The sequence below is a fragment of the Bombus affinis genome, chromosome 7 (genome assembly GCF_024516045.1).
Source record: "Bombus affinis isolate iyBomAffi1 chromosome 7, iyBomAffi1.2, whole genome shotgun sequence".
NCBI lineage: Eukaryota > Metazoa > Arthropoda > Insecta > Hymenoptera > Apidae > Bombus > Bombus affinis.
The window spans coordinates 11,593,506-11,621,156 of NC_066350.1; the positions used below are offsets into that span (position 1 = coordinate 11,593,506).

At 40.5% G+C, this 27,651-nt stretch overlaps 1 protein-coding gene across 19 annotated transcripts in view; it reads left to right on the top strand.

The window, feature by feature from the left end:
- LOC126918944 (MAP7 domain-containing protein 1-like) overlaps positions 1-27,651 on the top strand; it is a 197,569-nt gene that overhangs the window by 102,665 nt on the left and 67,253 nt on the right. Inside the window, exon 1 of one of the 19 annotated variants that reach the window (XM_050727534.1) lies at positions 7,812-9,076. The exons of 16 other annotated variants lie outside the window; for them this stretch is intronic. In XM_050727534.1, the coding sequence (XP_050583491.1) occupies positions 8,914-9,076 (163 nt within the window). In that variant the 5' untranslated portion in view covers positions 7,812-8,913. Of the gene's footprint in view, positions 1-7,811; positions 9,077-27,651 lie in introns of those variants that run through there. 2 more of the 19 variants (XM_050727538.1, XM_050727546.1) reach the window with 2 other exon arrangements.

The window sequence follows — 27,651 nt, forward strand, 5'->3', positions numbered from 1 at the left end:
TTAAGTTTTTATAATTTTTTTTTTCGTAAATCTCTGATTATTTTTATTCATCGTAGTACATAATTTCTCGATTAGTTTCTCGTAAACAAAGGGCCATGCATGCACATCTTTTTGCGACTGGATTACCGTCGATCTAAAACATCGAATTCACATACAGCCAACTCGTTCGAGATTTCTCAGTTCTTGCCATCTTCTTGTTAGTTGGGCAGAAGATCTTTTACATGAATCGAAAGACACAAAGCTTTCAGAAACAGCTGATGAATCTACGAAGTTTCGTAACAAACCAATAGCATACTGTTATGGCAATATTTTTAGCATCAAGATATACCATTTAGAAGCTTTATGAAGAACTCATTCAATCTCGTAATCACGGAATTCTTAACTCTCGTAACTTTCCATTTTACGTTGCCGTTACTAAAAGCGTATATACCGGAACTTACCACGTGAAATGAAATTGTTATGGCGAACAACCTAAGTACGAAGGCCTTTCTGGAACAGCGAAGGCCAACTAAACCGTTCTCTTTCAAGATATTCGTCTCGATTCGCGTTCTTGCGAACTTTAGGGCGGGGGACCATTTGCACGCGATCGTCTCGCAACAACAACAGAACGAAAACAGTCGCGGATTAGAATTTTAAATGGCGTAATATCGGCGATCCGTGAAAACGGCGATTAAGGATGCAGGGAAGTTGGTAGGCAGCCTCCGGGTTGAAACTTCCTAATGGCTCTTTTACGAACTTGCCGATAGATCTCGCGAAGTTCACACTTAAAACGGCCCCAGTGGCGTCCTCCTATTTTTCGTCGGCTTCCCCGGTAATTACCTTGATGGCCTTTTGTCACGGTTCCAGAGAATTTCCGCAGGACCATTAGCATCTCTCACGAGACGAATTTCACGAGATAAATAAAAGTAGACGAAGTATACCGGTCATCGATCAGTGAAAACGATTTGTTTTAGTTAGTCGATCTGTTCACGTTATTCATACGCTCCTTTTTTCGTTTTCATCTATGGAGACGTAGAAACGAGGTACTGTATTCCATCTTCGTGACTTAAACGTATTAAGTTACGGATATCCACTGTCTTTTACTCACGGAGAATTTTAAATTGTCCAATAATTTTGGAGTTTCTAAATCTGCTTCCAATAATATGTCTACTTATTATGTTTCTTCCCCGTGATGTTCAGATGCGATAAGTAGACCGTAAACGTTTATGTATTCGTGAGAGATTGAAAAGTGTAAAAATATACGGATATAGTAAAAGTTATCATATCTACTTCGTAGAACGAGTATATCTAAAGTCCATTTTTTTTTTACTTCACGTTCATAAGAATATGATGTTGCCTAGACATTTGCAGTCTAGCGATAGATGTAGTTGGGCGACGAGCATGTTAAGAGATTTTTGCAAGTAAAGATCGGTTCCAAGAATAGGATATTAGGATGCACAGTAACACGCTGCCAATTGACTATACAATGACACGCAGCAAGAATGTATTCTGCTTGTGAAATCTTTAAGTGTACATACATTATCATTGGAATAGAAAGACTGAGGTATGAGTCATTAAATAGTTGTTCGAGAGTTATGATATAATCACGGACTACTCAGAATTATTGAAAGGCGCCGTAGCAATAAGGAAATAACGTATGTTTATCTACTTATAAGATTATTGCACGATTATTGTTGCCTAATCCAGTGACTCTATATAGCGTATTGGCGAAGAAAGAATTTTTTCTTGGCGAAACCGGTTCCAATCGACAAGAATTAATCAGAAATCGATAATAATCCGCTGCTGAGAGGTCGAGGATAAAAGGAACGCCGATTGAGCGTTTTCTCGACCGCGTGGATAGTCGGCCACAAAGGCCGGATGCCATCGGCGGTGCACGCAGGTGGGCACAGTTCTAATGCCAGAGACGCTTTGCATTGCACGTGGCATTGCAAGGCCAACCGGCCACAAGAAATCGTCGTCAGGAATATCGGGGCCTGGCGACCAGTTCGAGGCGTAGAAAACGCCGCCGCGATGCGAACAGATATGTTTCGTTTCGAGAAAAATCGGTTGCGTAATCACGCGATATCGTCGCAAGATCATCGGCTACCTCCATCAACCAACCAGTTTCCATACGAGCAGTATGTAGTCGTGTTCAATCGAGACAGACTACTGTAACGGAGCGAAACGGAGACGTTCAGTTCGCAACGACGCCACATAAAATCGTCTGATGTAAGTGGCATGATTTCACACCGGACCACTTCACCAAAGATTATATTTCTGATAATTGAAGAGTTCGCGAGAAAAGCGATTAAGTACAGTGTCGTAAAAAGTAAAATTTTTAGTATTTGGGCTTTCGTGAACTTCTTCTCGTTGTACAAAACTCAAGGTTTAATATGCTCCTTTCTTACGATATGAATGCCTCTTCGTTAATACTTAAATTTTAAGAGGTACGAGATTTAATGTCCTGCGATTATTATTTTTATCTTAAGAGAAAGTTATAATATGCACGTTCTTGATTAGTTTAGTTGTTCGAGGATCGTAGAATTTGCATTGGCAGGTTGTGATTTATGCTTTCTAGAATGAAAATTTATAATCGTTTCAAGATTATTAACTGATCATAAATTCTCCATGACTGTTCATAAATGCTCCTCTATCGGAAAGATATGACATTGATCGGTTTTTTATTACATTACAGTCTAATAGCTTTCCCTACTTCTAATATACGATATAATAAAATCTCAATTTTTATTTCAGAAGGATTACGACTATTTTTCCTCGGAATACTTTAATTGTTTTTCTTTCGCACGAGAAACCCGAGTTGTAGCGCAACACGTGATGAAGGTTTTATTGTATGCGGGAAATGTAGTTCATAGATTAAATAGTGACCCAGATGTAATTGAACTTAATCCGGAGATACCAAGATATGAGGAAACATGATATTAAATGGTAACTGAGATTTATTGGTGAAAAGAGAATTATTGAAGAAAATGAAAGAAAGAAGGAACATTTAATACTGGAATTAAAACCTTTCGAAATGAATGTCATATTTTTTGCGTTTGTAATTACTAGAAACATGCAGGTACTTTTAACGAAGTAAGATATTGACTGTTATTGAAAAATAAGCTAAAGTAAAAGAAAGTGTGTCGTTCGAATAATTATAAGCGAATAATTATAAGTTTTCCTGTTGAAACCTTCAAATATCATCAACTATCATTGTTTCTAAAATATAGTGGGTGGTATCCGCGTTCCTTATTTCTTTTCCGTCTCATCTGGTAGAAAGTCTGTGATAAAAAACGTGTCGTCTGTTCCGTGCTCGATTTCCTCCGTGTGTTTTCCTTGCTTTCCAGGACGCTCTCGGCAAACCGTTCGGCAAAGATTTCTACGTCACCGGAAAATCGCCCGCAGGTTTTGCCGGCTGAATGAAAAACGAGGTCAGCTTCTCGAAGCGTTGCCTTTTCAATCCTCAAAGAGTTCGTTGCCGAGTTTCTTAGCTTCTCGCCCCTGTATGGATGTTCGCGAGCGCGACTGCATTTTCCCCGAGTTCTTCCATTTCAGGCGATACCACTTTTTTTTCACGTTCCCCGTCATGACTTTCATGGTCATTAACATCGAAGAAGGAGAGACTCGTTGCTAAAGTTTCTGCAGAAGACCCGTCTGTTTGTTTCATTGTTTGTGCAAGCTCCTGGCCGATTGTTTTTCACCTCTGATTTTGATCTATATCATGACGAAGCGCAAAACCACGACTCGAGTTGGAAAGACATAATTGTCCTTAATGCAACGACTATGCGGTTGTATAATTTTTTAGTATACCATTAAATTTGTTTTCTTCGTCTGTGTACAAAATAACTGGACACTTTGTTCTTCTTTATAGTGAAATGTAATGGAAAATACAAATATTATTTTTCTATGGAATATCATTTAGAGTCATACGATAGTTGGATGAAATAGCATTAAATTATTGAAATTTACCAGTCGCTTTTTCCAATCCACGGAAAACTACTATTAATAATGGCAAAAATATAAACATGTAGACATTATAATAACAGTACTACTCACATGCCTTTTCTTCAAGCTTCTTGTCGAAGTTTTGCCCGAGCTAGAATTAAACATAACTAACTGCATAACGCTAAATAACCAGGTACCGAAATAAAAAAGTATAATTATAGAAGAAAGACAGAAAAAATTAACAACACCAAGAATCATTACTCCTATCATTATTCTTAAAAGTGTTACAATATACCATACCCTATACCACACGATCGTAAAGTTAATTACCGCGTTCGCAACGCGTGACGTTTGCCTTTGCGTGACGCATGATCCTCACGAAAACACATCTTCGACGTAGGACCGCGAACCACTATGGAACCAGACTCGGAGCCGTGAACCAGATTCTCCGAGTCAGTTATTTACAGTTGGTCCCTAGTTCATGGATGATTTCAGATTTCCACGCATCGACGCTCACGCCTCGCGATAATTCGTCGAAGAAACCCTCGTCATGGCGATTCCGTTTGGCGGAGATTATCACGCGGTGATCTTCTCAGCGGGGAAAATAATTAGCCCGGAAATTGCTTGGCAAATTTCTCGGGGTTAGAAGATATATAATAGAATAATCGATGTTCGTGAAACCACCGTGCCGGACGTTCACCATGATTCTCGGCTTATAAATTGCATTTCTACCCTACCAACGGGGTGAAGGAAGGGAAAAGGCCATTCCAGAGGGGGGAAAAAATGTGTTGCCGCTTCCGTTCTCGTTTGCGGGGTCATCGATGAGCCGAGAGCAATTGGACTTGGTTATGGGCGATTCGCGCATTACGGATGATTTACGGTATTCACGGACCGATGCGTTGCTTGTGTGGGACGAAATTATCGAGAGATAACTAGTTGGATGTTACAGTGCGATCCTAGGACCCGTCCATTGTGACGGGACGCGGAGGCTATGCTTTATGAAAACGCGCTTAATTGCCTGTTAATCGCGATACTGTACGATGGAAATGTCAGTGATCGTGAGTAATTATAGAGCAGGGTTTAGTTTATTTTTCGCTTGTTTCGTTGGAGTGCATTGGGTCAAGAAGGTTAGCAGAAGACGGAGATTTAGTGTGACAGGGAAGAGGCGTTGTTGAAGCGGCATGGAAGAATGAATAAACATTGTAAACGTTATAGGACTCGTTGCGCATAGTAGTTAGCACGGCTTTCGATGGAAGCTTTCTCCTCGTTTGCATTGAACTGGGGTTTATATTGCAAGAATCTCTTTGGGTTGTCAATAGTTATCAGCGAGGTGTTAACGAATATTTTTATTGAAACGACAATGTATCGATTCGGAAACCAGGCCATTTCTTTATGCAGGTATTTTTATAGTTACGAGACTAATAATCGAAACAGTTGTATCAAATTCAGTTAGATTTCCTCACACATATCAATATGGTATCGTTTATTTGTGACGGAAACGGCACGTCGAGAAACGGAGAATCTTCAAGTAAAAAAATGATTACGTTCGGAATGTATAAACGCTAGAAAGTTCCTTCTCTCATTTTGTATTAACTAAGGAATCCACTGTCATCGTTAAAGACTTCGATCCCATCTGACCTATCCTCTCAACGTTAATTTATACCTGAGAAGCTCGTACGTCGCTTCTTCGGAACGTAGCGATTACCAAACCAAATTAACGATCTACGTTAACGCTACGGCGTCGATTTCTCGTTGCAAATTATCCATGCACCACAGATATGCACCATAGATATTCTATCTATTCCTATTAAACAGTCCTGCATTCACCGAAGTCTCTTCTTAAATCGAGCGTTACACTTTTCCCCCACAGTTTACAAGCTTCTTTACGACTTTCGATCAACATGGTGTTTAACCAAGCGAAGAGATACAGCGGGTTCAAAGGATTCACCGAGAGTGAACCAACCATTTACTTCTAGAAAATCGACGATGCTTTCAGAATCGCGAATGAATAGGTAACTTCTGAAGCAGAAAAAAAACAACCACACTTTTAACATTGGAACTACCGGAGTGGACAAAATGACCACCAGTTCATGATCTTTCATAGAAATTTTATAAATTTACAATGTGTAATAAAATGATACTGGTTTCCCTCAAGAAACTCCTTACATGTAACATATGCGGTGCAAAATTGGAAAATTCAGTCTGAAAATTTGTATAATTCTTAACCGCCAGGAAGAAAGCTATCGGAATAACCAAAAGATCCAATTTGCAACTTTTCATGAAAATTGTAGATTTGCAATAGTGTATTTTTAAGAATCTGAACGATTTTTGTATAATTTTTTTACTGCATTACGCGTTTTATTCCAAATAATTTTCATGTTTATTTCTCCAATATAAGTTTCATACTCGTCGTTAGCTAAGACTGTCATTTGCAACGAAAAGGAAAACGTTAGCCGATACCCGATTCCTTTTGTTCCGCGTTCAGGGCACGAAAATGTCTTGGAAGCCAAACGTCTCGTTATTCTTATCTCGGAAATGACAAACGTCGCGTAATCAAGAAACGCCAGAATGCTTGAGAAACGTCGCAGCAATTTGAATATCGTGACGAGGCTCGTCCGCGTCATCTCTTTTTATCTAGTCGCGAGGTTAGCCGTGAATAATGAGCCTCGTGATCGACGTGGATCGATGGAATATTCATTGACGCGCCGCGTTTCGTCTATTTTTAATGCGAGAATGCCACGTCGACGTATTTCAATGTTACTTGCACCGCGAACATGGCTGACCAGTAACGGAAGTAATTCTACTGATTCGAGTAAATGACGTAGCGAAAGTAAGACGTTTAATTTTTTTGCTAGAAATTTCTGATCGCCAGACTGCTGACTTTTCCGCGCTTGTATGAAGATTCAGAGATATAAAAATGCACAGAATGTATGTAACAAACAAAAGCGTATAAAATATCCGAAGTAGAATACTTGTTAGAATTTTTGATAGATAAAATGCAGCCTCATTTGAGCTATGTTTCTTTACTTGTGTCTATAGAAACTTCAGATTGATCTTAATCTTCGCAAATACAAGTATGACATGATTTATTCCCAACAGAAATATTACGACTGATTATTAGATAAAGAAACTGTTATATCCAAGCGATTAGAAATTCAGACAACATGTTAATTCGTCTCCTCGAAGAACAAGTTAATTTATTACCGACTGTTATCACTCATTATTGACTTAGAATTTCTCTCTATGCATGTGATAAATATGAGATATCTAGTCAAGAATGATGAAATACGAATCGCCATGTATCTTACCTCGTTATCTATCCATAATATGTCGAGCGTCTAAAACTATAAACCGTTAAGTGGCATTCAGAACACTTGAAATGCAACAAAATAATCGATAAGAGCAGAAACGAGGTAACGAAGACAGCGTTGGCAAAAAACGGACGACCATGTTTACTGGATCGGAACTCGAACCTAGAGCACTTGGCACTCACCGAGCAATTTCTCCTTCCAGAATTTCTATCTCTAATTCCACCGCTAAACTGGCTGTGTCTACCAGTGTAACTAAAAGTTACTTAGAACAAAGAACGACGCAGAAAGCGTAATATTGTTTCTCCTAATACTGTCTTTCAACAATGGCGCCTGGTGGATAACAACGTGTAAACAGAAGTAATCTATTTAAAGAAACCGAGTGGTTATACAACCACGGCTCGTAATTGTTCATACATACATCGTATGTGCTGTTCGAGCGTGGTGTACGAGAAAATGGAAACATCGATTCCCACTCCTTTGAAACAGACAGTCGGCACGCTGTCCAAGGTGCACGCAGAGCTCACAACTGTCCGTCGTCGAATCAGACCGACACAGAGAGGTGGGAGAGACTCGTAGAAGGAGCAAGAAAGACTTGCGACGAGTAAGGAGGGACCTGTGGCTTCTCGAGCAAGTCAGTCACACGGTCGAGCATGTTCCACAGGGACGTCTTGTTACCGCGATCGTGATTCCATTTGAAAATCGACACTCTCTCGTCTACAATTCTCAATCGATACCGCAAAACTCTTCTGCCGTTCGTTTAAACCTTTGTGATCGAATACAAAGTGGTACCGTATGATACGGTACACAAGTGCATATATCTATATATAGTTACATATAAAAGTGGAAACGATTCTTACGTGTATCACTGGTATCGGGAAATTTGAAATCGTTTCACGAATCGCAATCACGTGGTTACCTACTGTTTTTAGTGTACATACATGAACACGTGTACTACACGAAGGCTCGAAGGAACACAGCAAAGTGGTTGGTTGCGACGAGTCGCGGCGCTCGTCGATGTTTTCCCGGGTGAAAAGTGCGGAGTTTCTAAATCGATCTAGGAGAAAGGTACTTTCTAATCGTGACGAGGATGGTGTCGGTTTTCCGAGGGGACACAGGCCGTGGACAGCCGGATCGATAGCCTGCGTCGAGCCTCGTATGCAGCACCGCGAACCTACGCCCGCACGCGACCTTTAGCGCGAGCCATCAGCCGCTAAACAGCCGATTAAATTTACATGGTGACGTAACGTGCCGTCGCTGCTGTTGGTCGTCGGCGATGGCCTATGAAGAAGCCAGTTACGGGCATCACGGCGAAAAGAGGCGGCTCTGTTACGTGACGATCGCGTTCTCGCTCGACGACTCACTGTTAACGATCGTGTGACTCTTCCTTCCCACACTTCCGTTTATTTACGTTGACTTTCCGTTTCATCTGGAAATAAATAGAATCATCAACAACGTGGAGCGTGGTCCACACGCGGTGACATTAAAGTATCGATCGTTTGATCGGAGGAGATCGGGTCGCTTCGCTTTGTCGAAGCGCACTAGGCATCTCCAAGCGCGCGAAATTTAATCCATCGACACAGAATATTCGAGGAATTGGTGTTATTTCTTTTCAAATAATTCGTACGAGGATCAACGAATATTAGCGGCGACATGTCAGTGTTAATGAAACGTCGATGATATGGGAGCTGACGACATGAACAGAGAGATTCCGAGCAGTACCCTTGCGACTCTCAGGGGGATCCTAGTGAGTTCGTTGTCGAGGGAGAACCTGGGACCGCATGATCTACCTGTGCAGGAAAATGGAAGGCATCGACCGTACAGGAAGGTGCACTTTCGCGAAGGTACATTTAGAAGTTGCTTCCTGCGAAGCAGTAACCGATGATCATTTAAATATAAACGGAGGAAGCGGCGCGTCCATCGCTCTGTCAGAGACCCAGCAACGTTATTGCTCGATTATCGAACGCTTCCAAAGGGGATTATTGGACGACTTGTTCGAGATTAGTGGCATTCGAGATAGGAATTGTGGATATTCTGGGATCTTGGACGATCTGTATTTGGTCTAATTTAATGCAGAACGTTCGCGTGTTTTACATTAAATTAAAATAATTTACATTGGTATCGATTTGTTAGAATTTCCTCTATCTATATGGTATTGATAAAGTTCGTCGATATCGAGTTGCTTCATTAGGTTGGATAAATTAAAATGATAGGATAGTAGTAACATCGAAGGAAAGTTTAAAACGATTCTACAACGTTTTAATCGTTTGGTAATAAAAATGAAGAGTCGAATGCTCGATAAAGTTTTATACGTTTCTATATCGCCTAATTTACCATAGCGATTTCTACGATCTCGTTGAAGCGTGTCTGCGTATCGAGCTGCACGAGCCGCAAATACGTGTACATTAACCCATAGCGTCATCGAGCCTTCGACTTCTGAGATTGGTCATCGTTGAATTCGTTATTCCATTCACGCTGTCGTTGTCGTCCTTATGAATCGAGGATGCCGATCGAACTTTCCAGCTTAAGAGACGCAAACCCGAGGCGTGGTTTATTGCGTAAATTCGACGTTCGAACGGTGCTTCTGCTTCTTCTTTAAAAACGGCTCGAATAAAATATTCACGAGATTCTCGTTACCGGATTGCTTTAGTTTCCCGATTGGAGAAAGGACAGCAAAACGAGCTCGCTCATTTTCCCCCCAAAAAAGAGGCTATTGTACACGTTAAGTCGGATTTACCTCGTTCCAACGATCTTAGCTCAGGACACGCCTACGGCTGCTATTTCTTCGGCTGTCATCAATGGGATCGTATGACGTTTCTGTGATTAAATCGATTTAGATAGAACAGAACAGTATTTTAATTAATATCGAAGGCTCTCCACTATCTTCTCGAGTTAATTACAGCAAGTTTCGTAATTTGTTCGTTCTTCTTTGCCGGTCGTTATTTTCCTTGGATGTTATTTATTTCGACGCTTCGACGAAAGACGATTCGGTTAAGTTCTGCACGTGACGAGTCGGCTCGCTCGACTTTTCTCGTTAAACTCTAATGAAAGGCTTCCAACACGGGCAACGTTAGCCTGGCATTGTTTGCCCTTACGTAGAGACGTCGCTTCCTTTCCAGATTCGACGTAATTGCCGCACGCGGCTGCCGTCAACCGACAGAACTCATCGTCAGGCCCGTGACTAATAGATCTGCTGATGTCACGCGCTAAAAAGTACGTCTCCGCGCTTGACGCCCCTGGAAACGCGTTTGATAAACGACTGCCACTCCTGTCCGCTCCATTCTCCTCTTTTTTTTCCCCCTCCTTGTCCTCCGCTGCTTTAATGGTCGACGATATTTTCTCGTAGACTCTATTCGTTTGGCTTATCGATACTCGAGTATCGTAAGATTTTCGCGTTGCCTTCGAATCGCGGGGACATCGGATAGCGTGATATTTCACTGTTCAGGCAACGCTTTCGTAGCCTGTTTTTGAAAGTTTTTACGTTGTTCGATTGCTTTCAGCGGATGTGGTTACATATCCCTCTGTATCGACGAATCGTATCGAGGTTCGATTACGCGTGGGAATTGGAATCTTTCTTTTTTCTCCCATTTCCTTTTGAAAAAGTTTTATCGAGTTTACAACGCAGGCGAAAGGTTGAGGCTATGAGGTTACCTGTTTCGATTATCGTTCTTTTGGAAAGTCGAGAAAGAACGAAAGGGGAAAGCGTAAAAATATCGTTGTAAATGGCGTGTACTGACGTGAACGCCCTCGTGCGCGTGACCTTTCCCTTCTTTTCTCTCGGATTTAACGTGAAAGGTTAATTGAAATTAGCGAGCTTCCACCTCCCGTTAAAATTCCATTCTCGCGGCATTGTTGGATTTATCCTCTCAGTCATAACAATGTTTTGTCGCCATTCGGGGTCAGCGTTCCAACCGGAACGATAACAGGAAATGAAAAGTTCCAGTTGGTTTGCATTCCGCGTCATTCCCCTGCAAGGGGTGTAAAATGCATTAAGGAAAGGGACGATGAGAGGGTGAAGGTAGCCCGATGCAGTTGCGTAAATCCGAAGCGATGGGATTATTAATCGAACCGTGAATTGATTTATCCGTTGATTAACGATTACTATCTTGCACGATGTGACATAGTGAGGCGCGAAAAATAACACTTGATCGTTATCATTTTTCAACCGTCGATTGGCGCTCTGCTGGGCTGTTCTTCTATGTATGAAAATATTGCCACAGATCAGCTTCTCTTAAATAAATTTATAAAAACGTGGTACTTCATTCAATTTTTCTTTTTGTTAAATACAGCTGTTGAATTTAAAGTTGAAATATTTAACAAAACAGAATCGAAACAATCACGATATCAATTTCTTAAAATAATTATATAAAACCTTCATGATAGTTCCATCATATATGTACATTTGTAATAAATTGAAGTTTGTAAAATCATTGTCTTACTTAATCTTACTTAATCGAAAAATATATCAATGCATTTTCGTTGGTGCAAAACGTATTACTCCATAGAAAAAGAAGGATAAAAGTGGCGTATTCGTATATCAACTCCGACTGACCTCTAGCACTTACATCGTTTAAAGCTTTATTCGTCCTCTTCTATTATAGAAAATATTATTTCTGTATTTTTCATCACGTACATCGTTCAACATCTTAACCTCTGAATTATGGTTACAAACATCGTTTTCCTCCATTCTGTTCCATTATTATTCAAACGATAAACGGCGGATGTACTCTAGAACAGAATTTACGGGCTCTCTGCAACAGCTGGTTTACGCAGTGGTGCATACAGTCGGACATGTAATAAAACGCGGAGCATGCGTGCGCGTGTCGCGAGCTACTCTGTCTCGAGGAACGTTTTAATAATCGATATCGATATTTCTTTTCTGTTGCAGGTGAGTACTTTACCGTAAAACAGTGGCCATATACGAGTACCTGGGAAATTGCGGTACGTAGAGAGGAACCGAGAAGACGAGAATACCTGACTTGACTCGTAGTAGAAACTCGATCGAAGGGATAAGTGAGCCGTGATAAATGAATTCATTAGATTCACGCCGCGTCATCGCGTTTAATATTAAACACTACCCGTGAAATCGGGCTAATTGCAAAAGCTTGGCCAAGAGAAATTGGAAACGAATGCATTAACGTTTCTCCGCTCTTCCATTTTTATCGTGTCTCCTATCCTGTTGCTAATAAAATTCGAACGTCGAAAGATTCTCTGTTACGAAACAATTGTGGACAACTTGTGTAAGATCTATCTTACTTCGAGTTGATGTGTATGAATAATAAGTAACTTAAATCGACTAAAGTGAATCAAATTATAGAATGAAATTTAGAACACGTTTATATTCTTACAAGGTTGTTTTCGCGTATCGTTTGTCATGTTTTTACTATTACAGGATTATATTAAACAAGCGTTTTAGTTTTGATTATAACGTATACCGTGGTAGACTGTACGAATTTTGTCCATTAGTTCGTATGTTTATCAAGTTACGATATGCCATACTGAGTAGTGTTAGAATTTGTGTTTGTTGGTCAAAGCTTCAAGACAATTGAGTTTCAGTGTATTCAGTTACTTCTCAGGGTACAGTCATTTAGCTAAAGTATATGGATTATGTAACAATCTACCGATATACTTGTTTGCATGCATAATAGTTTTCTTTCTCACTTTTGATATTTGAGATCCTCTTTTTATTACATTGTTAATCACGAACTATGTATATTGCATCGTTGTTCTGTAGAATAGTATAGCGTAAAGTCTTTGATTCAATTCTTTCTAATATTTCTGCGCTATTTCTAAAATTTAATATCATAAATCCATACCGATTAGAATATGCATATATAAAATATAAATTTGGATTTGAATACGAATAATCAGTATACTTTCTTTCCTTTTTTCAAGCTGCCAATTGAATTTGAATAACCTTGGCGAATCGCCTCAGAATCTATTGTCAAAATAATTGCATAATCAGAATTTATTATCACATATATCTCAATAAATTTTGGACTATTAGTTCAAATTAAAATTTTCCAAACCGTTGATCTACAAATACGAATAATCCTTTACTATCTGTCATAATTAACTGCAACATCATAAGCCTCTATCGGGCCGTAAATATATTGCCGTAATTACACCTCGCTTACGTTAACAAGATCGGAGAAGCTTCGATTAGGAAAATTTTATATTCGCTACGAAGGAATGGTAAATTTACCGTACGTTCTTGGACCTCCCCCTTCTCCCACCTCCTCTTCGAGTAATAACGTGTTCGTGCGAAATTGCCCCACGGGATGCAGGCGCATCCCACATTCTCGTTATATTTCATATGCACTTTGTCAAGCGCGCGAAGGCTCGAGATGAGACGAGAGGATCTCGCGAGCATGAAGAAGCCCTCTCCCTTGACACTTTATCCCGAGCTCCGTGTGCGGCAAAGGGGAACGGGCCGTGACGAGCAATTAATTTCGTGCTCGTCGAACATTCGACGCTGTCTCTCACGGAATTTCCTTCTGTTCTACGCGAGCCTTGCTCGATAACTTTGTGACGGAGGCCTCATTAAAAGGTAGCCTAAATCACGGCGAAGACGCCGCTGTTCTTTCTCGTTACAAACCGTCCGAGTTCTTAGAAATATGGTACAGAGTAGAAATTTTAATTGGTAGCGGAAGAATAAATAGTTACTATCCAATTAAATGAACTGTCGTCGAGTGAATCTATTTATCCGAATGTGATCTACCACATTGACTATAAAGCCATGCTAAAGTTTTTGGTTCTTATACACGTACGAAGCATAAGATACGGTACGATAAAATCTCCTTAGAGGTACGTATAGAGCAGTTAAACTCATAAACGATATTGTTAGAATTTCATTTTCTTGTGTATTGAGTTCCTGTTGTAAGACAAGATTAAAGTAGTTTCCTAGCGCGTTTTGTCTTTTTCTGGTGAATATAATCTTCTGGGGATGAGAAGGATGAATCGTTTTTTAACACGATTTACGGATACGATATAGTTTGTTTCTTATCACATTATCATACGAAAATGATAAATTCTTTGATGATTTTATAGCTATAAGACGGAATAAATGAAGAATCGTAAGTTGGGAAAATCAGTGAGCTTTCGTTATGTCAATTAAATACTTAAAGCAACTTTCAGGCGAATGCAATTTGTCATTGTACGCCTCTTTGATAAAATAACGCGCAAAAGAGCGTTATCAAAGTGCAAAGTGAAGGACAAAAAGTGAAAACTGGGAACGTAACACATGGCCACGAATTTGGCGACGTTTAATTTCCGATAAGAACAGTTCACCGACTCATCAATTATTTGTAGTGGTGCGCGTAATGCCGCCTTCATATTTTACGCGATATAATTTACGACGGTCGCTGTTGTAAATAATCGCGCTGCATTAAAATACCTTGTCGCTGAGTCAGCGTTCGCGACGTTATCGTATTCGTGGTTACATCTGGCCAACCTTTTCGTTGTCTTTCTGCCGTACTTCCGTTCTCTGCATGGAATTACGTGTTGCACATTTTTTCTCCGATATATCCTTCGAGTGGATCTTGCAATGGGATTAAACGATCTGTCGACATCCGAAACGTAGCAACACGAGCATGGTCGATTAATATCACTCGTGGGAACGACGTTCTTTGAAATCTATCGTCGAACATCATGGAAACTCTCGTCGACCATACACGATCGAAAGTATTGTTCGACTGATTGACACCGCCGGATGTTACGATTGGCACGATGATTGACGCCTATCCACGAGACGAGCTCCTATCGTGATAGCGATCAAGAAACGCGCAGTGGTCATTTCTACCAATTCTTATTCTCTACGTTAAAGTGTCTGAGCGTTACGTTAGGTGATGCATTCTCACCGATATCATTATCTTTATGCTTTCCATAATATTATTCTATTCCTTGTGATTTTTCCATTTTTCTTATTACATGTATTTCTATTCTATCGTTGAGTCCATGAAAAATTCTGCGCACGGTTCTATAAACCGTTCTATCAATGATTCTATCTGCGGTTCTACCGACGATTGGTTCGCGAAGATGATAGAGCGCGCATCTTTTACGGGCGATTTGACCGCGAAAGTAATTTCCCCGGCGGAAATTTATCAAGAATCTAATGTCGATGAATTATTCATCGGTCGCCTCGATTGCGTCTACCATCCGTGAGACTGTTCTTACGAGCGCCACGACGGTCTTCAATGGCAGGATCCGTGTGCTACATGTAGCGCTCCATCGACGTAATATCCTCTTATGTTTCTCATAAACTGTTGCAATTTGCGCGTTCTAACACCATTGACGTCTCTCGTGTCGGTTAGTAAGATTACATACTGGTAAACGTAACTTTAAGAGAAGATTCTACTGGTAATGTTTATCGGCCATTTATTGCTCGTACGATCCGCAAATTCGCTCATGTGTAAGATTGCTGGCTTACGAAAGTACTTGAATATTTGCCATAAAAAGCTTTTACGTTCGTATTGTATATGTTGTATAAAACACTCTGCAATTTTATTAGCGTTTTAACGATACACGAATGTAATGGTTAAAATATAATGTAATAGGAATGTGGAATGTAATAGGTAAAATTTGAAACCAATCTGAAAATGTATAATATACAAAAATTACAAGATATGTAAACATATATTTATTGGAAAATTAATATACTAACAGTATGTCTTACATCTTACGATACGTTTTAAGTATATAGGTAGTATACCACTCGACATTGAGGCTGGTTGATACAATGGATAATGGACTATTTAAATACTTTTGTGATCTCTGAAAAATATACATACACTTGTATAAAAGTCATGTACGAATGATACGGATATCTTTCATCGACAGTTCGCCACACGCGTCGATCCGTAAATTCATTCATTTGTATGTATCATTCGTACGCATTGTACAAGCAATGACAAATTGCTCAGAGCTCTCTATCAGTATTCTGTATCGCCTGCCTCAATGAACCTCGTGGCACGTGGCTGTTTCCACGGCTGATAAGATCACGAATCATCTATTCAATTGATCAAGCTGGCGTGCGCTCTTAATTCGCACTATCAACCGATTGCTCTTAATGAACCGGCTGATTTCTCGACAGGCAACGAAAACGAACGTCAATTCCCATGATCGCTTCCCAATAATACCGGCGTTATTCTTATCAGCAGGTATTGAAGCCGCGCGAAAATCCAAAGCGCAGAGTTCCGTGCACAAGCGGCAGTCAGTGTAAGTTCATCTTGTTGAATGGGAAACGGGGAATGATCGGATAGGTTCGTTTATGCATCTTAATCCGGGCATTGTTGGCACGATTAGAATTCGTGAATCGCAAACGAGGACACAATATCTCGCGAGACCTTCCCCGGTGAATCGAAATCCGCGGCATAAACGGATCAGGAAGATTATCCTGGATCGTCGTCTGCCTAGGGTCGGCCTTTCATTCGTGCTTTCTCGTCGAATTCACGCGCGAGCATCGTCTCATTCTCTCTACGAATCTGCGCTGCGTGTTGATTCGTCGAGACGAATCTAGTTAGTTCTGCTACTTTTTTTATTTTCTTTTTTATTGTTCGATCGTCCAACGGGACTCGGGGCACAGGTGAAAGTTGTGCTAACAAAAGAAAGAATTCGGTTTCTTCTTGGAAACGATGTCGGACAGCATTCTACCTCGGAGGTAGTGGTAATTGAAAAGTTTACGGGATGTCGCGGTTCGCAGCTGGACGCGGAAAGAACTTGCAACTCTGGAATCCACGGTATCCTTATTCTGTTGTGTCGAGTTCGCTGTTTTAATTATGTATTTACTTACTCGCTCGTTCATCAACAAGTATAAGCACTTAGATATCGCATACACAGCCAGTAAAATATTTAGAATTATGTTTCCGGTTGTATCAGTTTATATTAAATTCCCTATTAACGTGGTGTTAGTCGAGGACTATGTGGGGAAAATATGCTAGTTGACTGCTTGATTTTTGCGTTACTTAATAGCTAGAAAGATGGTATTTTAATACGAAATGATTGAAAAGAGAAATAATCTGGTCGTGGCATATTGCGTTCTTCTGAACATAGACTATTGATATCGGATTGGATTTCATTCTATTGGATTGTTAAAACGGCCATTTTTGGAAATTCTCGCTTATCGAAAATATTTTGTATCTCATTGGAAACTTCCACAATGAAGTATTAATTTCAACGTTGGTTGTTTTTTGAATCTAGACAATCGCGACTTCATAGAGGACGAGACTCGTGTATTCGGCGACGAATCCAAAGAGAAGCTCACTGGCTGAGAAAACTTAGGACTCGCATCGATTCATCTTTACGGATCGCGTGTTTGGCAAAGTTTGCCACCTCCGGAACAAAGGCGCCACTCCCGGAATAAGAAAAGTAATCACCGCTGTAACCAGTCCGTGAAACTTTTCCTCCAATGCAAGAATCGATGGCCGACCGAATTTTTCTCCTATCTAAAAACCACGTCCGTATTATGAACGTTCTGTGTTACAAGTGCATTGTCATAGTAATCTTTGTTCCGGCGAGTTTCAAACTTTCGAGCTTGTCATTTTTCTCCGTGTCGAGTCCTCGCTTACACAGACTGAAAAATAGCAGGATTTGTATTTTCTTAAATCGTTGAGCAAACGCGATCTACCAATTTTCACTGTTATTTTATGTATATCAATTATTCATGAATGTCAAACATATAATAGACGAAATAGTTGCTAAAAATAAATAAAGAGAAACGAGGAAAATCCTATTTAGAATTGAGAAATTGACGCGTTATTCTCATAATACTGTAATAATGATTGTCTTGAAGATAATCATTGACAATAATCTTTCGTATTAATTTAAATAGCGTTCAATTTGTGTTGGAAATTTCCAAATTTGTGTTGGAGTGTTCCTACTATATTCGATAGAATAAGTAGAATCGAACAGTGTCTGAGCCGGCACTACTGTTATTGGCTTTAATCGTGATATTATACTGTGATATAGCCAGTTTAATTGAAATGTAATCAAATCTTTGTTTAGTTTTTATGTAGATGCTATCCACAAATTTTGACGATTGTTTTGAGATTATGCCTATATATATTACTATCAATATTCTATGAATATCAAATATATAATACTATAATGATTAAACTATATTGTATGAGAATTTTTTATAAGAATTCACTATATTCGACTGATTTGGTTCTCTGTAATTACTTTCCTAAGTCTCCAAATTCCAATCAAAGATTCGTAATAAGGACGCTACAACTATAGAAATCTATTCACTTATTAGTTAATCATTTTCAGCTTTATATTTACATTGAACAAACACGCGTCGAATAAAATGAATTATCAGTTACTAATGAATGAATTTATCACTACTTAAATGAAAATATTGAGAATCTTATTACTTTTTAAACAAGCTATGTACACTTTCGTTAATGCGAACCAATAGTAGACTTGTTTGGATTTCGCGAACGAAACTCCGGTCAGAATATTTAACATTCACCGGAGAATAAAAAAAAAAAAAAAAAAAGAAAAAAGGAAAGAAAAAACGAGTAAGCCAATTCTTTTGAAGACGGGCCAAATTCTGGAGCGTGTCCGCGGCTTGTTCGCGACCGTGTTTTAATACTATCGGAAAACACGGCTAAGGGATGTCGGATGGTAATAAAATTTTTCCCTCGGTCGGTGCAGTTCGTGTCCCTTTTTTCGATTCACCGCATATAGTCGCGGGATTTTGTTGGTACGGTTCCAAGTGGGCTGCGAAAAAAGTCGTCGGACGACCGGTAGATTTAGCTCTGTTCCAACGTCGGCTTCTTCCTCACGACTTCATCTTCTCTGTACCTCGAGTAAGATGTATCTACACCACAACCATAATTTCTCAGTTATTAAGGCGTAGAAACCGAAACTAATTCTCTTGAAATTGCTGGGACGTCCATCGAACGCGTTTCACCGGCAGAAGCATTCTTTCGTCTTTAAAAACGAAGAAAGATTAGCTCGTTGGGTCCTTTGCATAAGTTCTCCACATCACATTTGATCGCGCGTTAACGAGTTCCCGCGCTACTGAACTTCTCCATTTGGAACACGAAGGAGATAGATCACCGATGCTCATTAACGAGCGTTTATTAGTCGGTAAAAAATGTCGAAAGCGGAGCACAGGAAGAAACGTGACACGAGTTCCTCTGTAATTTCTTTCTCCGCTCGCTACGTGTAGAAAGCGGTTCCCGTGTGTATAATTCTCGGAGCATCGTGAGTTACCGAGAGGGGAAAAGATTCCGCACGGATTTTAATTAATCAACGGAAACGAGGAAGAAAAGAGGAAGGATAATAGAAAGAAGGGAAAAAATAGAAGGAAGGAAAGGTAAGACTTTCGACGATGCAATTATCGTCTCGACGCAGGGGGCCGGGTATATCGAAGCGTGACATCGGAGTGCATCGAGGCGCTCCTTGGCTCGGGCAAATCCCATGAAGAAACGAGGAGAAAGAAGCTTCCCTCTGTGCTCGATAACTCTCGATAACTGGTCGTGGCCCGGTCCGTAGAATCGGCCACTGTAGCGAGGAACAAAGGAGCTGCGACGTCGACATTATCTCGATCAAATAAAAATGCCCGAGTCTTTCGATACACTTGACATAAATCTCGCGAACGATAAAGCGGTACTGCGGTAACGAGCAATACGTCCGATCGTTAATGCCAGCGCCGTGTTTGAAACTAGAAATATCCCGTTCGTGGAGAACTCCAGCCATTTCGCGGAACCATTTTCCGCCGAGCTTTCCGACCGCCTTTGTGGTCGTTCGCTTTCGAACCTCTTCGCTACCTTTTTGCGTTCGATTAAAACGAACCGAGAGAAAGAACCATGTTCTGGATCGCGGTCTATCGTGGTATATGTATTGACGAGGGTAAAATGATTTTTAAATGGAACAGGATTTCCGAGGTCTGGTGGATATACAATGGGTAAAAAGTGTGCTGTATAACTCGCTCCGAATGCCGGGAACGTTTTATGCCTTAAATAACGGGCCACGTCGAATCCTTCGATTTTTCATCTAAACCGCTTTAAATCTAAATTTCGAGAAACTCGTGGTCAGAAGGCGAGTGATCCACGAGGGTGAGCTCGGAATAAATTACAGCGCAAGTCGTCCAGTAATTTTGACCCGGAACAGGTCGTGTTCCCCCGTGTGCACGAATGAGAAGTTCCTTTCACGTTCGGGTCTCGGCGATCGATAATCGATGATCTATTCCGACTGTGACGTACACGATTGCACTACCGGGATAGATTGAACCAGCAATATCACGGAATATGGAGGAATCGATCGAGAGGGAAGATCGGACTAGACTGACGCAGAGACCTTCGACTTCGAGACGGATCTGATAGCGAATTGAACGCCGCTTTTACCTGAAATTCGTTTATCGAGTTCGTAGGGTGCAGCCGCGTGCTTTCTATGCCGACCAGAGATACATACGGCTACCCCGCCAATTTCATCAGTGCGCTTCATGGATTTGTGAAACGCTTCGCTATCGCGTGGATACCCACTACGTTCGAAAATCTTTTTTGCGCCAGACAGACGAAATTCCACGGGTGAAATAAAGGGGAAACTTGAAAAGGTTGCTCTTTGTTTAATATTCGCTTCGCGCGTGTCGTCTAATCCTATTTAACACTCGCGAACAAAGCAGCTGCTGCGTCCGTCGTTTATGGTATCCACTGTAGAATAATACGAATATCTGTACGGTGTAATAGCAGCACTTTAGCTGCAAAAGTTTCTAAGCACTCGCGAGAGATTTAACGATGTACACGATGGCTCTGTTGTTAGCCTTTCAAATAATTTTTATGGTCAGATGTTAAATCTTAAGCGTTTGTATAAACTTTTTTTGGTACGAGGAAAATTATCATAGATCATCGATTTCGATGAATTTCATCAGAGACAAATGGTTTGCGACTAAGGAATAAACAATAGTAATTACAACGTATGGTCTTTCGCACATGTGTTTTTCCTCTTGTTTCTCGATACCATCGAAAGCAACAATCCAACAAATTTTTCTAATCTATCAGAAACGTGGATGGATCGTTTCAACGTGTCAGCAAATCTCCTTACGATTCTCTTTGGAGAAAAAGCGATCTTTCATGCCGGACGAAACGCTAAGTCACTAACGACGTTTTCTCTTCCCGTATCTTCAGATCGTGGCGGTGAAATCTCAGTAGAGGGAATTGTGTATCGCAGCAGGGCAACGAATCCTCCGTTATTTACGTAGGTAGCAGAGACGAGTCACGGCAGAGTCACGTACCAGGAGGTTTCAATTTTCTCTAGGACTTTTTCCTACCGGCAACGTCAGATGAGAAAAACGCGACTCATCTTCGAAATATCATGCTGGCCGATGTCCAAGAGCCACGTCCATTTTGAGAGTACATTTCTTCGGTGCAATCAGAACGCCGTAGTCGATCAATCGAACTGAACCGGGCCAATAGGCCCGTGAGATGATGGGAGACCAAGTCGTGCGTATGAAACTACGTTAAGACACAGAATGCTTGATATTTCGGACATATCTATAGTTTTTGTTCTGCATTGCCTGTTAGAGTTGATAATCGTCTACGTACAGCAAACTCTACGTTTTGAACTACGTTAACACTTTGCCTTACGATTCTGAGATAAATAGGTGTTTAAGTAAGATTCGACTATTCACTGTTATAATACGATATCAGGTTCAAAATAATAAAACAGTATACATTATTCATATTTGTCGATCCTTGTTAAAGAATTGAAGCTTTATTTAGCGTTGAAATTAAGCTTCTGTCTTTGTTCAACTGGAACCATAATCTGTTGCACGAGTGTACTTGACATTATAATGTAAGGAGTTAAAACTAGGTTGGAGTTTGGTTTAATCGTCAAGTCTAATAGCATCGAGGGTCTGTTATATAGAATATTGCGCGTAATTGTTCCATATCTCTTAATTGTTTCACCCCTTTCTTCTGAGTACAACTAATTAGGAAAAGAATTTTGCCGAGTTAGTTTCTTCCTGCACGATGCAGTACTCAGGAGAGTTTAATTTACAGCACCCTTTGGTGCCTGCTGTTTTATCTTTCTAAATCTTATGGTACAGAGAAACGAACAACCATTTTGAATGCTGGAAGCTTTACATTCTTTTAAGGTATGTCATCGCTGGTGTGGCGAATAGTTTCTCGTCTGTTTATTGTCCGCTTGCATAATACTCGCAAACATGCTCTGTAAAACGAGTACATCCCTTGGAAAGACAGTATTGTAGATATACAAAATTACTTTTGTAGCTTTCGAGAACCGTTGGTAACTTTGTTAGATACAATATTCGTGAGAAAATCGTAAAGTAGTCGTAAAATGTTTACTAATAACTTGCGAGTTTATGCTGATCGTGAACATACATATTTGATGATGAGGGAAGGTCGTCCTTTTACAACAATAACACGTAGAGTAGGTTAACGAGCAATGATTCTCAGCAATCACTTGCATTTGTTATTTTCACCCGGCTCTAAATTTGCTCACGCTTGGTCCTTCGAGTTAGAAAAATAGATTTAATCGATAGTATCGTGCGATATCGTCGTTAAACGAGTCGTTACCAATGAGTGTTATGTACCGATAAGAATCTCAGTGTGTCGCGTCACATTTGTTGTCTCAAAGAAAGAAAGATCTCTCCGATGTGGTTTATGAAAGGAGATCGATCTCGATGTGCCTAAATACGAGACTCGCAAATTCATCTGACTCTCGTCAGAGTCAGACGTCGACGAACGAGTTCCTGAGGGACAGACTGCCATTGAGAAGGAACACGTTCGATCCGATTCGTCTCGTAGGCAAAAGGTACCATTGAAGCCGAACATTGGCGCAACAATCGTATCTTCAGGAAAGGTAAAAAGCAGTCAACAGATTGTTACGCGTAACCGGTGACAACTATAGCCGCCCTGGTCCCAATGAAATTAATGGGAACGAATTCAGTAGAATAAGGATCACAAAAGAGTGTATACTGGGAGCAAAGAATAGGCGTCAAGAGTCTATAGAACGTCGAACGAAGTTATCGATCTCGGTTTCCTTTTCCGTCGCTGAAACGACAACGATTTATTTACAATTTATCGTGTCTCTTTATTCCCAAGTGGGAATAACGCGAGAGTGTGAAATCGGTGCGGTGGAATTCGAGCATAAATCGAACGCGAGTCTATAGGTAGAGAAAGTATCGATACGAAGATAACGCGGTCGTTTTAGCGCGTGAACCTTAATTAGGGGGATTAGAGTAGCAGAGCAGGCAGTTCGAAGGAAATGGGAAATCGATGGCCCGGAAAGTGTGCGTTCAGTGTACGGGATATGGAGTGCTGGAAGTTACGCTTGGATCGTTTGCTACTATTGTATGGAGAGAGAGAGGGAGAGAAAGAGAGGGAGACAGACAGAGAGTTTAAATAGCGGCGTTAAATCAGATTATTCCCGAAGCAAGGGTGAAACGCGAGGAGTTTGATCATTGAGGATCTTGGAGAATCCAGATCCTCAATCTGTGAATCGCGACCTCTAAGAAGATCGTAATATCATCCTTTCTAAAAAGTCACTGCGCTCACGTTAAGAATATCGAGAATACTAAATTATATTCATTAAGATAATTCTATACTAAGCTAGAATGGTGTTTCGAAATGTCCATTATTAAATTCTCTTTACCTTGTTCAGAAAAGTTTTTGTTTTATGTAGAACGCTATAAAAGGAAATCGCACAACTCATCGTCAGTAAGGTTCGATTCGGTAGCTTAAAGAAATCGCGATCTGAGAGAAACGTTCGGAGAGAGCAATTTGTAAACGAACACGGTGGGAACGTGTTGGGAAGGAAAACACCGTTCAATGACGCCGCCTCTCGATTTTTCATCCAGCATCCCGTTCTTTCCCACTTTCGATTAGTACACAACGAAGGCGTCCGATTGAGACTTCGTCGCGTCCCTTTACCCCAATGACGCCTGTGCTAGAGACCCGAAATTAATCCTCGATAATTAACCTGGTAGAGCTGCGAGGCTCGAGCACGAGCTGCTTTGCTCTCAAACGCCTACCACTCGATGAGATTTCCGGGGAATTGAAAAGTTCTTCAAGAGTACTGTTCTAGTCGACGAAAAAAAAAGAACCGAGGCGAAGTTTGGAAGAATATCACGACTATCGACGCTCTTTATGCTAGTGCTTGGAGAAGCAAACAGAAGCTCTGTAACCATTCGTGAAATCTTTCGATCAGATTTCTGCAATTTATGATGGCAAATACCTTCACTGAGAATATATGTGGGATTTATGTATTTACATAATAAACAGAACGCGAAAAGAAGCGTAATGAGGGTAGTTATTATAATTCTTTCAAAACTAGAAAGACTAAAGTATCTCTTAAATTTAAAGATTATTTCATTTGATACTTTATGCAACAACGAAGATATAAAATGAAAATTAAAAAATGCATGCATTTTAAAGTTCATAATATGCATCAGATGCTATTATTGATAACAATAGATGTTCTATGATTTTAAGCAGAAGTAACTAAAAGCAATTGTAATTATATTTACAATTGCAATGATATACGCCAACTGTACCTATTTGTTGTACGTCGCTATGATTCGTACAAGAATCTCCCATTAAACTTATTCTATTTTTTAATGATTCGCATAAAATTCTCTGGCTTTTCCATTATACTTTTAATTAGTCTTTTATTCAAGACTTACTTTTATTTGAGATTTCACACGGGTACACATTATACGCATATCCTCGCCAAATCTCTCTATGCATCTTTCAACAAATGAATTGTTTGTTTCGCTATCTATCGACATGCTAAGTTAAATATTTTCTCGTGTGCACGTGGATACATTTAGAAAATAAAGTTCAAAGTACATCATTGAAAGTTCCTATCACGTGCCGACGGAAAGCAAATTTTCTAGGTAAAAGGCGGCACGTTTGCGAACAAATATTTAAACGAAAGGGAACGGAATTACTTAGATATAATCTCTTGCGAATGTTCGTTTGATTAAAATCACGCGATGGAATGCGTATGGATAACACGTGCCATGGAATTTTTTGAATTCTATCCAAGGAAAGAAATTGGTGAATGGTTTCGCTGGATATTTCTCGAGTAGAGTACATGGCGTCGTCTCACATTGGACTCCTATTACTCTGGTTTCTCGAAATGGACGACGTCGGGAGTCTATCCAGCTAGATACGTCTGGAATTTCGGCAGACCCGTACGCGGATTCCAGTCATGTCACTCACGAGAGCAATGTGGATGAGTGGAAGAGACGTGCCGAGGGATCGACGAACGTTTGTCCCCGTTCAGACGCGATTTCGCAACCGGTTGGTTGCAAAACCACGAAGAATTCGTTCTCGTTCTGCATTTGCTACGAGTTATCTCTATAACATGCACATGCCGGTCCTCGTTAAACGCCACATTTGAATTTTTACCGTCCAGGAAAGAAAAATTCCAAAGGTGTCTCTCGTCCAAGAGAAAATTTGATTTTTCTTCGTCGAGGTTCTCGAATATGAATTTTATTTGTCCATCGATTGATTCCAGTTTACTGTTTGTATAAAACGCAGGCTCACGAAAATATTCGAACACGTGAGGACATCTTCTATGAACGCTATCGGTGGTACACGAAACGTCTTGAAATTTTGTTAGCGCTGTTATGACGTACGATTGCCATGGGTATCTCGATAGATTTTGGAACGAATTCGTACGAATATATATTGAAATATAAAGAAATTACAAGATATTTAGTATACACGTATATATTCCATAGATATTGCAAAAGTATTTAAATAATCAATTATCCGTTATATTAATAAGCCTCAAATTTCAGTAGGACCATATTTAACATTTGTTATATGCTTGAGTTAGAATAGTTGCGAATATTTTGATTCTTTATACATCATGTTGCTCTTGTATCTCATACATGTGATTTTGTTACAAATTATTGCATCGTTATCTTGTATGAATACGAAATCGTGGTCGATTAATCGTTTCCTGAATAATCTAAATCAATAGTCGTGTTTTATATATGGAACCAGAAAGTACCTTGATATCTATGAATGACAGTACATAACGTTTTATATAAGAGTAGTTTATCAATATTGAAGTATCAGGAAGTACGTAGACCGGTTAGATACGACGAAAAAAGTTGCGATATTTGGAATGGTTCGGCCGAGACCCGTTGGAAAAAGCAGGCTTGTTATCGAAACGCGGCGGCGGCGGCGGCGGCGGCGAGCGAGCGAAGTGAAAATTTGCCTCTGTCGAAATGCATCATATCTGACCGCGTTGTTATTGGAATAGCCCACTACCGTTTCATCATTCCCACGAGCAATCCTTTTTACCTGCGCAACGAGAGAATCTCGCGCGTGTAACTACAGCACGAACATAAAAAGTGATAAAAACCCAAGAGGACTACGAAAAGAAGGAAGAAAAGATAAAAAAAGGAATTTGTTGCTTGTGTTAAACCGAAAGAGCAAATCGTCTTCTATACTCGTCTCTTTGTTGTGCTATCCTTGACGCTTACAGCGACCAGAGAATAAGCGAGATCCACAAGAAAAGGAAAAAGATAATACCTCCATCCGGCATCGAATCCGCCTCGCATCTGCCCGTAATCTGTCAAGGGAGTCGAGAGGATTCTACGTCGTCTTCAAGGTTATCGATCCTCGAGAACTTCGCTGGAGGAGGATGGCCGTACGAAGAGAGTATAGCTGCGTAAAGACTGTTTCTCTCCTTTTCGGGATGAGGTTCGCGCGACCCTTCCAAATTCCTCTCTTTCTCCACCAGTTTCAAGGTCACCCTGTACTTCACCCTCTTGGAGAGTTGCTTTTAAAAAGCAGGTGTTGAAGTTAGGGGATGTCTGTCAGAGGTTGAAGAAGGTTCGTCGAAGAGCGGAGATCGATCGACGATCCTTCGACAAAGTAATTCCGGTTTAGTGCGACGAACTGAAACAAAACGGAGCTGTCCTACGTGTGTGCTTTAATAGTCAAGGTCAGTTGTGTTAGAATTACCGCGATACGATAACACTCGGCTGCGGAGTCATATAACCGCGACGTGATATGTTTGAAGGGGAAATGTGCGATCTTATCGGGCTAATAGATGTGAAATTGTAATAAATCCGTGCTATGGCGATGATAAGAAAAGAGACGAAGAGAAAACTGTTAAGAAAAGGAGGACGATAAAGATAGACAGGTAACGTAGACGAAGATGAACGAAAAAATTAGCCGGCATGACTCCGGAGGTGGTGGCGGGCACAGGTTGCACAACACGCAGTCGATGGGCAAAAGAGAGACGAAAGAAGGATCGAGCGAAGAAGAGAGAAGGAGTAGCCGGAGGTGGAGGGTTGACCATTTCGGGAGTGTCGGAGGTGGCAGCGCACGGCTGATCGATGCAACAGCAGCGCCACTACGAGCAAAGGGTAGGAGGCGTAGCGTAGTCGAAGAGAAAGGGCAGAGGGTAGCGTTCGTCGACGGTAGAG